The sequence below is a fragment of the Bubalus bubalis genome, chromosome 11 (assembly GCF_019923935.1).
Source record: "Bubalus bubalis isolate 160015118507 breed Murrah chromosome 11, NDDB_SH_1, whole genome shotgun sequence".
NCBI lineage: Eukaryota > Metazoa > Chordata > Mammalia > Artiodactyla > Bovidae > Bubalus > Bubalus bubalis.
The window spans coordinates 16,141,101-16,153,517 of record NC_059167.1 but is presented as its reverse complement, the minus strand read 5'-3'; the positions used below and the strand labels follow the sequence as shown (position 1 = coordinate 16,153,517).

Sequence of the window (12,417 nt, the reverse complement as noted above, 5' to 3'; positions counted from 1 at the left end):
TATAGAAATTTTTATATAAACATGTGCTTTCATTTCTCTTAGGTAAATGCCTACTTGTGGAATGACTGGATCATATCATTGTATATGTTTCACTTTTTAAGAAACTGCCATGTGGTTTTACCATTTTGCATTCCTATCATAAATGTATGAGAGCTTCACTCTCTCCACATCCTCAACACCAGTTTGTATGGCCAGTTTAATTTTAGCTCCTCTAAGAGAGGTGTAGTGATATCTCATGGTTTCACATGCATTTTCCTAATGATTAGTGATGTTGAGCATGTCTTCATGTACTTATTTGCCATTTGATGACTAGATATTTTGCCCATTTTTAAAATGAGTTTGTTTTCTTATAATTGAGCTATGAGAGTTCTTTTTTTTTGGATATGATTCCTTTATCAGATGTGTGCTTTGAGAAGATTTCCACCACCCCTCCCTCCACCTCCCCTGCCCGCCACCCCCGATATGTTGCTTGTCTTCTCATCCTTTAAATAGTAGCTTTTGAGGAGCAGAGATTTTTAAGTCCAATTTTTTTGTTTTAATTACTGTGCTTTGGCATCTAAGAAATTTTTGCCTATCTCAAGTTTTCTTTTAGATATAGTTTTAAGTTTTACATTTAAGTCTGTTCCATTTTGAGTTAATTTTTGTATATGGTACAAAAATTATGTACCATGTATATATATGTATCATAGTTCTTTCTTCTTCCAGATGGATATCCAATAGTTTTTGCACCACTTTTTGAAAAGACTACCTTTTGTCCATTGAACCATCTTTTCACTTTTGTGGAAAACCACTGTTTATTCTATTCCACTAATCTTTTTGTCTTTGTGCCAATACAGTACCACACTGTCTTGATTACTGTAGCTTTATAAAAAATCTTGTTCTAACTTTGCTCTTTTTCCAGGTTGTTTTGGCTATTCTAGGTCATTTGCACTTCCATTTGGATTTTAGAATTAGTTTGTCAGTTTCTACGAAAAAGCCTCCTTGGGATTTTGATTGGGATTGTATTGGCTCTCTAGATCAGTTTGAAGAGAATTGACATCTTAACAATATTGAGTCTTCCAGCCCATGAACAAGGTATATTTGTCCATTTATTTAGGTCATCTTTAATTTTTCTCAGCAGTGTTTTGTGGTGTTCAGTGTACAGATCTTTCACATTTTTTTTGTCAAATCTATTCCTAAGTATTTAATATGTTTTGATTCGAGTATAACTGCTTTTGTTTTTTTAATTTCAATGTCTGATAGTTTGTTGTTAGTACATAGGAATATAGTTGACTTTTCCATATTGACTGGGGCATCCCTGATAGCTCAGCTGGTAAAGAATCTGCCTGCAATGCAGGAGACCCTGGTTCGATTCCTGGGTCTGTAAGATCTGCAGGAAAAGGGATAGTCTACCCACTCCAGTATTCTTGAGCCTCCCTTGTGGCTCAGCTGGTAAAGAATCCACCTGCAATGTGGGAGACCTGGGTTCGATCCCTTGGTTGGGAAGATCCCCTGGAGAATGGAAAAGCTACCCACTCCAGTATTCTGGCCTGGAGAATTCCATGGACTGTGTAGTCCGTGGAATCGCAAAGAGTTGGACACGGCCAAATGACTTTCACTTTCACGTGTGTCCTGTAATCTTGCACTACCCGGGGCTTCCCAGGTGGCGCTAGTGGTAAAGGACCTGCCTGTCAGTGTAGGAGACGTGAGAGATGAGGGTTTGATCCCTGATTCGGAAAGCTCCCCTGGAGAAGGGCAATGGTAACCCACTCCAGTATTCTTGCCTAGAGAATCCCCTGGACAGAGGAGCCTGGTGGGCTACAGTCCATAGGCTACAGCCCATAGTCCATTGCACAGAGTCGGACACAAGTGAAGCAACTTAGCATGCACGCACACAATCTTGCTAAACTCACTTGTCAGTTATTGAAGGTTTTTGGAGATTCCATAGGATCTCCTACCTAGTTGAAAATATTGTCTGTGAATAAAGACAGTTTTCTTTCTTTCCAATCTGGATATGTTTTATTGCTTTATTCTTGCTTGATTACATTGGTAAGAACCTCCAGCACAGTGTTGAGCAGGACCAGTGAGAGCAGACATCCCAGTCTGGTTTACATTCTTAGGGCAAGCATTCAGCCTTTCATTATTAAGTATGATGTTGCTGCTGCAGTTGCTGCTGCTAAGTCGCTTCAGTCGTGTCCGACTCTGTGCGACCCCATAGACGGGCAGCCCACCAGGCTCCCCCGTCCCTGGGATTCTCCAGGCAAGAACACCGGAGTGGGTAAGTATGATGTTAGTGTTAGGTTTTTCGTAGATGTGCTTCATCAGATTGAAGGAGTTCCCTTCTATTTCTCTTTTGCTAAGAGTTTTTATCAGAAATGGGTGTTCAGTTCAGTTCAGTTGCTCAGTTGTGTCCGACTCTTTGCGACCCAATGAATCGCAGCATGCCAGGCCTCCCTGTCCATCACCAACTCCCGGAGTTCACTCAGACTCACGTCCATTGAGTCAGTGATGCCATTCAGCCATCTCATCCTTTGTTGTCCCCTTCTCCTCCTGCCCCCAATCCCTCCCAGCATCAGAGTCTTTTCCAATGAGTTAACTCTTCTCATGAGGTGGCCAAAGTACTGGAGTTTCAGCTTTAGCATCATTCCCTCCAAAGAAATCCCAGGGCTGATCTCCTTCAGAATGGACCGGTTGGATCTCCTTGCAGTCCAAGGGACTCTCAAGAGTCTTCTCCAACACCACAGTTCAAAGGCATCAATTCTTCAGCGCTCAGCTTTCTTCACAGTCCAACTCTCACATCCATACATGACCACAGGAAAAACCATAGCCTTGACTAGACAGACCTTTGTTGGCAAAGTAATGTCTCTGCTTCTGAATATGCTATCTAGGTTGGTCATAACTTTCCTTCCAAGGAGTAAGCGTCTTTTAATTTCATGGCTGCAGTCACCATCTGCAGTGATTTTGGAGCCCCAAAAAATAAAGTCTGACGCTGTTTCCACTGTTTCCGCATCTATTTGCCATGAAGTGATGGGACCGGATGCCATGATCTTTGTTTTCTGAATGTTGAGCTTTAAGCCAACTTTTTCACTCTCCACTTTCACTTTCATCAAGAGGCTTTTGAGTTCCTCTTCACTTTCTGCCATAAGGGTGGTGTCATCTGCATATCTGAGGTTCTTGGTATTTCTCCCGGCAATCTTGATTCCAGCTTGTGTTTCTTCCAGTCCAGCATTTCTCATGATGTACTCTGCATATAAGTTAAATAAGCAGGGTGACAATACACAGCCTTGACGTACTGCTTTTCCTATTTGGAACCAGTCTGTTGTTCCATGTCCAGTTCTAACTGTTGCTTCCTGACCTGCATACAAATTTCTCAAGAGGCAGATCAGGTGGTCTGGTATTCCCATCTCTTTCAGAATTGTCCACAGTTTATTGTGATCCACACAGTCAAAGGCTTTGGCATAGTCAATAAAGCAGAAATAGATGTTTTTCTGGAACTCTCTTGCTTTTTCCATGATCCAGCAGATGTTGGCAATTTGATCTCTGGTTCCTCTGCCTTTTCTAAAACCAGCTTGAACATCAGGAAGTTCACAGTTCACATATTGCTGAAGCCTGGCTTGGAGAATTTTGAGCATTACTTTACTAGTGTGTGAGATGAGTACAATTGTGCGGTAGTTTGAGCATTCTTTGGCATTGCCTTTCTTTGGGATTGGAATGAAAACTGACCTTTTCCAGTCCTGTGGCCACTGCTGAGTTTTCCAAATTTGGTATATTGAGTGCAGCACTTTCACAGCATCATCTTTCAGGATTTGAAATAGCTCAACTGGAATTCCATCACCTCCACTAGCTTTGTTCATAGTGATGCTTTCTAAGGCCCACTTGACTTCACATTCCAGGATGTCTGGCTCTAGGTCAGTGATCACACCATCGTGATTATCTGGGTCGTGAAGATCTTTTTTGTACAGTTCTTCTGTGTATTCTTGCCACCTCTTCTTAATATCTTCTGCTTCTGTTAGGTCCATGCCATTTCTGTCCTTTATCAAGCCCATCTTTGCATGAAATGTTCCCTTGGTATCTCTAATTTTCTTGAAGAGATCTCTAGTCTTTCCCATTCTGTTGTTTTCCTCTATTTCTTTGCATTGATCGCTGAGGAAGGCTTTCTTATCTCTTCTTGCCATTCTTTGGAACTCTGCATTCAGATGCTTATGTCTTTCCTTTTCTCCTTTGCTTTTCGCTTCTCTTCTTTTCACAGCTATTTGTAAGGCCTCCCCAGACAGCCATTTTGCTTTTTTGCATTTCTTTTCCATGGGGATGGTCTTGATCCCTGTCTCCTGTACAATGTCACGAACCTCATTCCGTAGTTCATCAGGCACTCTATCTATCAGATCTAGGCCCTTAAATCTATTTCTCGCTTCCACTGTATAATCATAAGGGATTTGATTTAGGTCATACCTGAATGGTCTAGTGGTTTTCCCTACTTTCTTCAGTTTCAGTCTGAATTTGGCAATAAGGAGTTCATGATCTGAGCCACAGTCAGCTCCTGGTCTTGTTTTTGCTGACTGTGTAGAGCTTCTCCATCTTTGGCTGCAAAGAACATAATCAATCTGATTTCAGTGTTGACCATTTGGTGATGTCCATGTATAGAGTCTTCTCTTGTGTTGTTGGAAGAGGGTGTTTTTTATGACCAGTGCATTTTCTTGGCAAAACTCTATTAGTCTTTGCCCTGCTTCATTCTGTATTCCAAGGCCAAATTTGCCTGTTACTCCAGGTGTTTCTTGACTTCCTACTTTTGCATTCCAGTCCCCTGTAATGAAAAGGACATCTTTTTTGGGTGTTCGTTCTAAAAGGTCTTGTAGGTCTTCATAGAACTGTTCAACTTCAGCTTCTTCAGCGTTACTGGTTGGGGCATAGACTTGGATAACTTTGATATTGAATGGTTTGCCTTGGAAACGAACAGAGATCATTCTTTCATTTTTGAGATTGCATCCAAGTACTTCATTTTGGACTCTGTTGTTGACCATGATGGCTACTCCATTTCTTCTGAGGGATTCCTGCCCGCAGTAGTAGATATAATGGTCATCTGAGTTAAATTCACCCATTCCAGTCCATTTGAGTTCGCTGATTCCTAGAATGTCGACATTCACTCTTGCCATCTCTTGTTTGACCACTTCCAATTTGCCTTGATTCATGGACCTGACATTCCAGGTTCCTATGCAATATTGCTCTTTACAGCATCGGACCTTGCTTCTATCACCAGTCACATCCAAAGCTGGGTATTGTTTTTGCTTTGGCTCCATCCCTTCATTCTTTCTGGAGTTATTTCTCCACTGATCTCCAGTAGCATATTGGGCACCTACTGACCTGGGGAGTTTCTCTTTCAGTATCCTATCATTTTGCCTTTTCATACTGTTCATGGGGTTCTCAAGGCAAGAATACTGAAGTGGTCTGCCATTCCCTTCTCCAGTGGACCACATTCTGTCAGATCTCTCCACCATGAGCCGCCCATCTTGGGTTGCCCCACGGGCATGGCTTAGTTTCATTGAGTTAGACAAGGCTGTGGCAGACACACTGAAATGGATGTTAGATTTTGCCAATTACTTTTTCTGCATCTCTTGACATAATAATATGTTTTTTCTGTTTTGTTTTTTTAATATAGTGAATTACATCCATTTTTTAATGTTAAACTCAACATTGCTTTCCTGAAATACATTCCATTTGGTCTGACATGTATCCTTTTAAAGACTATTGAATTTGATTTACTAAAATGAGATTTTTACATCTCTGTTCATAAGAGATACTGATCTGTGGTTTTATTATAATATATTTGGTTTCAGTATGAGGATAATGCTGGCCTCATAGAATAAGTTGGGTAGTGTTCTCATCTCTTCAATTTTCTGGAAGAATTTATGGAGAATTGGTATTTTTTAATTTCTTGAATGTTTGGTAGAATTCACTAGTGAACTATCCGGACCAGAAGTTCAATTTCAGTTTCTTTAACACATGCAGGGCTATTCAGATTAGCTCTTTGTAGTTGAATGACCTTTGGTAGTTGGTATCTTTTCAAGGATTTGTCCATTTCATATATGTTGTGTTTGTAAGCACAAAATTATTCCTAGTATTCACCTATCCTTTTAATATTGGTAGAATCTGCAGTGATGTTACTTCTCTCATTTCTGATATTGGTAATTTAATTCTTCTCTCTTGTTATCATATTCAGTCTGGCTAGAGGTTTATGAATTTCATTGATCTTCTAAGAGACCCAGTTTTTAGTTTCATTGTTTTCTATTTCTTATACATTGACTACCTTCTAATATTGTTACCTTTCTTTAACTTACTAGGGGACTTCATTTGCTTTTCCCCCCCCCTAGTTTCTCTAGATAGAAGCTGATGTCATTGATTTGAGACCTTTCTTCTTTTCTGTATGTGTTTAAGCGCTATAAATTTCCTACCAAGTACTGTTTTTGCAGAGTTCCATATATTTTGATTGTTGTATTTTTTGTTTTTATTCTGTCTTTGGCCTATGGACTATTTAGAAATGCGTTATTTAGTTTTCAGATATTTGGATTTTTTTCTAGAGATTTTTCTGTTAATGATTTCCAGTTTACTTCTTTTGTACTCAGAAAATGTACTTTGTGTAAGCTGAATCTTTTAAAATGTACTGAGACTTGTTTTATGGTTCAGGATATGACTTGTCCTAGAGTCGGACACAACTGAAGCAACTTAGCAGCAGCAGCAGCAGCAAACGTAACATGTACATTGAAAAGAATATACATCCTGCTATTTATTGTTGGGTGGAGTGTTCTATAAATGTCTGTTAGGTCAAAGTATTGGACAGTTCAGATGTTCTCTATTTTACTAATTTTATCAGTCATCAAGAGTGTATGTTGAAATCTCCCATTGTAATTGAGACCTTGGCAGTTTCTCCTTTTGGTTTTGTCAGTTTTTCTTCTCGTGGATTTTGGAACTCTGTCATTAGGTCCCTCTGCAATAGACTGGTTATGTCTTCTTCATAAATTGACTTATTTACTGCCATGAAATGTCCCTGTTTATCTTTGATAATGCTGTTTGTCCACAAGTCTGTTTGTCTGCTTAATATACTTGCTTTAGCTTTCTTTTTTTTTTTTAAGTTGTGTAGTATAATGATTTGACTTACGTCATGGAATGATTATCACAGTAAGTTTAGTGAACATCCATCAGCTCATAGAGACACAAAGTTAAACAGAGAAGAACTAAAACTAAAGAACTCTTAAGATTTAGTCTCTTAAAAATTTTTATCTATAGCATACAGAAGTATTAATTCTTTTTTACATGTTGTACATTATAACCCTAGTACTTCCTTATCTTGTAACTGGAAACTTGTACCTTTTGACTGTCTTCACCAGTTTCTCCTCCCCTCACCCTTACCCATTCCAACTTTCTTACGACTAGTGTTTGCATGCCGTATCTTTTTTTTTATTGTGTTACTTTTAATCTCTCTGCATCTTTATAGTTAAAGTAGATTACTGTCAAAAAAAGGAAGTCCTGCCATTGTGGCAACCTGGATGAACCTTAAGGGATAATGCTAGCTGAAATAAACCAGAACAGCAAATATTGTATAATCTCACTCATATGTGGAATCTTGATTGAAAAAAAAAAAGTAGAACTGATAGAAACAAAGAGTAGACTGATAGTTGCCATGGACTGGTATGGGGAAATAGGAGGTGTTGATCAAAGGGTACAAATCAGGTTTAAGATGAATAGACTCTGGGAATCTAATGTACAGCATGGTGATGTGATTGGATTTAATGTGCCACATTACTTTCTGTTTTCTTTTTGTCTAATGTGTTCTTTATTCCCTTTTTTTTTCTCCTGTCTTTTTTGGATTAATTCATTCCTCCTGCTTCTTTGTTGTGCTTTTTAAAAGTGTGGTTGCTCTAGGGTGACAGTATACATCTTTTACTTATCATAGGGCACCTTGAAATAATGTTACACTATTTCATGTATAATTTAGGAATTTTACAACCTGTATACCTCCATTCTTCCCTCCTGTCCTTTGGGCTGTTGTTGTCATGCATTTTATTTCTATTTAAGTTTTAAATACCATAGTGCTTTGGTTATTTTTGCTTTGAACAGTTTAAGGAAATTTAAATAGGAGGGAAAGTCTCATAATTATGCATTTACTATCATTTCCATTGCTCTTCTTTCTTTTATGTTGATCATATTTTCATCTGACATCATTTTCTTCCATCTGAAGAACTTTTAGGATTTATTTTAGTGCAATCAATTCTCTCAAGTGTTGTTTATCTGTAAGTCTGTCTTATATTTTCAATTTTGAAAGATTTTTTTCATTGGTTTTAGAGTCCTGGGCTGGCACTTATCCCCTGATACTTCAAAAGTATTGTTCTGTTGGCTTTTGGCTTTTGGCTTTTCTGATTAGAAGCATGCAGTAATTTTTTCCTTTGTTCTTTGGTGCATAATGTGGCTCTTTTTCTCAGCCTGCTTTTTAGATTATTTCTTGATAACTGATTCTCAACAATGTGATTATGATATATGCTTTGGTGTCATTTTCTTCATGTTTCTTCTGCTTCAGATTCATTGAGTTTCTTGGTCTATGGAGTTATATATAGTTTTCCTCAAATTTGGAAAACTTTTGGCAGTTATTTCCTCAAATTTTTTGTTTGTTTATTTGCTTTTTCCATTTCCCTCCTCTCCTTTCAGTACTATGGTTACATAGCTCCATTCATTTTTTTATATTCTTTTTCTTTCTTCATTTTGGATGGTTTTCTTTCTCTGGTTCTCATTTTATTCATCTTTGAAGGAATTAAATCATCTGCAGTGTTAAATCTTCTATTAATTCTAATCAATGAAATGTTCATTTCACGTATTTTATTTTTACCTTTAGGACTACCATCTGTTTCTCTTTATATCTTCTTTTTCTCTTTTGAAAAATTATTTTTATGATTTCCTTTAGACTCATGTGCATATATTATGTTTATAATAGCTGTTTTAATCTTGTTCTATTATCTCTGTCATTTCTGAGTCTGTTTCTATTGACTGATTTTCCTTTTGTCAATGAGTTGTATTTTTTCTGTTTCTGCAGATGTACAGTGATTCTTTTAAAAGGGAATGTTGTAATTGCACATTGTAAATGTTGTATGGTTGTGTTTGGATTTTATTGCTTCTTTAAAGCCTGTTGAAAGTTCTTTTTAGGCTAGACACTTAAGTTACTTGTAGATCAGCTTAATCTTTTTCAGGCTCATTTAAAAGTGTTTTTATGGTTTGTTTAGAATAGCTTTTTGTCTAGGTCTAGGATAATTCCACTACTGAAGACTCTTTGCGGGTGTCTGTTAAATGACTCCCATGTTCAGTGAGATCTCTCCATTCTGGCTGGTGGAAACTCAGATCAGTTGGCAGCCTTGTATGTGCAAAGTATTCAGCTTACACTTTCTCCTTAATTTCTTTACTCTGACAGTTGCTCCTTGCACAGCCTGTGCACTTTTTCACCCTGTGCCTGAGTAGATCTGAATTCATCCAAAGATTCAAAGGGTCCTTTGTGATGATTTTTTTGTTTGTTTTGATTTCTTCTTATGTATAGCTTCTTCCTTTCCAGGACATTGCTCTGAAAATTCTAGCACTTCTAGAACTGTGATCTCTGTCTTGTGAACACAGAGACTCTTGGATTTTCCTTGAATTCCTTCTCTTTCTGCATTGTCTGAAATTGCCTCTGGTAGGAAGGTGGACCAGTCAGGGGCTCCCTTCATTTATCTCCCTTTTCAGGTATCACAGTCCTGAACTGCCTATTGTTTCATGTGTGCAAACAGCTGTTTCATATATTTTATGCACTTTTCTAGCTGTTTATGGTGAAAGAGCAAGTCTTACAGCAGTTATCATCTTATATGTAGAAACAGAATTCTGTTGTTTAGTTTGTATTGCTTTTGAACTTTTTCTTTTAAAAATGGCATGCTTTATGTATTCTTCCTTTTTTCATTCAATATTATATTATTAAGGTTTATTTTGTTACATGTAGCTTTTTAATTCATTCATTGTTTTTCAGTGCTTTATTATATTCTTCTATGACTTTATATTGCTGTTAAATTTCCCATTCTCTTTTTGATGGTATTTGACAACTTCCTGGTCTTTTTGCTGTTAAAGACAGCTGTGCTCTAAATATTATAATGTGTGTTTCCTGGGTATATATCTAGGAATGGAATGTATCTAGAGCAATAAGATAAGTGAATGTTCAACTTTAAAAGATAATGCTAAAAAAAGAAGGTAATGCTCAACTGTTTCCTGAGAAAAGTGAAAGAGAGCACTAAGAATTTTAAACTAATTGAGTTACCTTCATGCAGCGTGGAAAAGATGCACTTGTCTGCTAACAAATATTCCTTTTTTATTAATGTATGTTTATTGAATATCAACAAGTATTTAGCAGTATGCTTGGTGCTTTGAGTGTGAAACACGTGTTAGTTGGGATCTCTGTCCTTTGAGAGTTAGCAGTATGATTAGAGAGAATTTATTTATACATGTAATAGAAATAGCTCATATTTGTATTGCTCCTTGTAATTATAATGTACTTTATACACATCTTCCTGGTGGCTCAGATGGTAAAGAAACTGCCTGCAGTGCAGGAGACCCAGGTTCAATCCCTGGGTCAGGAAGATCCCCTGGAGAAGGAAATGGCAACCCTCTCCAGTACTCTTGTCTGGAGAACACCATGGACAGAAGAGCCTAGCGGGCTACAGTCCATGGGGTCTTAAAGATTCAGACATGACTGAGTGACTAACACTCACTCACATATACACATCATTGTTATTCCCATTTTAATGATAAGGAAAATAAGGCTCAGGAAAGTAATGTGACTTGTCCACGATCACACAGTGGGACTTGATTCAGGTGTTTTGACTCCAGATCCTACTTTTCCCTGCTGCATCATGCTGCTTTCCAAGAAGAGAAAGTTATTCTACAAGACAGCGTATGACAGGTCCCTCTGGCGTGCAGTGAAGGCGAAGGAGGAAGGCCAGAACAAGGGAACCTCTGTAGACTTGCAGCAGTCTCAGGGAAGGCTTTGTGCAGCACAGTGGACTTGAGCTGCTTCTTGAAGGGTGGATTATGGATAAGTAAAGAGGGTGTGAGGAGAAGGTGTCCAGACAGAGGCAAAAATGTCAGTGGGAGGTGTGGTATGAGAGCGTTATAGGAGACTTGTCTGGACTTTAGGACCCCTGTTGGGGAACTGTGAGGACAAAGGGTGAATGAACGGATGGTATAGATGACCCAGGTTTTGAAATCTTGAAAGAGAAAGTGTATGCCTCTTGCAGTTGGCATCACGGAGCCACTGAAGCCTCTGGAGAAATAAGATGATTGAAACAATCTGTCAGTGTTTTCATGCCCTTTATGCATCTTCCATTCCCAGCTTCATTTGACCTCTTTTCTAGCTATCTGTGATTTGTGATGGTGGTTTCATTTTTGTTTTCCAGTTTTATTTTCTGAATTTAGTATACAAGCTTTTATTAATCCAAGAAATCCTGCCTTCCTTTTTATTTTCTTATTATGGTCATCTATTTTCTTTTATTGTATTTTCTGCTATTCTAGTTTTTTTATCATTTTAATTTGAGCAAATATCTCCTCCTTTGTCACGTTAGAGACTATATATATATTTTTTAGAAAACCTGTCACTTTTGTGCTTGATTTGTGTTTTATTTCTATATTTTTCCTCTTCAGCTAAGCTTTCAGAAATAACCAGTTCCTCTCTTTGTCTTTTAGGTCCTACCTTGAACACAAGACCTCCATGAACTATATGCTGGCGACACGTCTCTTTCAAGACAGGTGGAGATTTGCTAATCTTATAAATTCAGTAGGACTAGATCATAAAATTAACAGAAAGTAAATGCAAATGAAGAAAAGAGGTTTTATGAAACTCTTCAGGAATATTTGATAGAAAGAGCTTTATGGAAAACACAACATAAAACCTCATTTTTTTTAGAACTCATTAACTCTCAGCACTTTGTAATATTTATAGACGCTACAGATTAAACCGTAAAGACCTTAACACATATCCTAAAATTTTTCCTCCTTAAAGGAAGGCCCTTTCTCAGTGCCTTTTTGCTTTAGACACGCTTATCACAGACATGATTATCTGTCTTTCTAGACTAGACGAGACTAAAAGGATCAGATTAGAAAAGCTACAGGAGAGGTAATTCACAAAATAAATACTGTGAGAGTTGTAAGAAATGACAACTGATAACCTCAATACAAGGGGAAATAGGGCAGAAATGATGGGAAACAGACGTCGGAATTCAAATAGCACAGCAGTCAGGGACTCCTTAGTCCCACATACTTCTGTTGCCCCCGAGACATAACTGCATTGCAGTACAGTTCAGTAATTGACCAACAAGGAACCTTAGGTATTTAAAGAAGTCTGTATTATTTTCAAGGTATGTGTGCTTTTTACGTGGGATTCTTAAA

The 12,417-nt window shown here is 37.9% G+C and overlaps 1 protein-coding gene across 16 annotated transcripts in view; it reads left to right on the top strand.

Annotated features, from left to right (window-relative positions):
- TTLL5 (tubulin tyrosine ligase like 5) overlaps positions 1-12,417 on the top strand; it is a 315,903-nt gene that overhangs the window by 83,089 nt on the left and 220,397 nt on the right. For all 16 annotated transcript variants that reach the window (XM_006052845.4, XM_025296474.3, XM_006052853.4 and 13 more), the window contains one exon: positions 11,716-11,778. In XM_006052845.4, the coding sequence (XP_006052907.4) occupies positions 11,716-11,778 (63 nt within the window). The remainder of the gene's footprint in view (positions 1-11,715; positions 11,779-12,417) is intronic.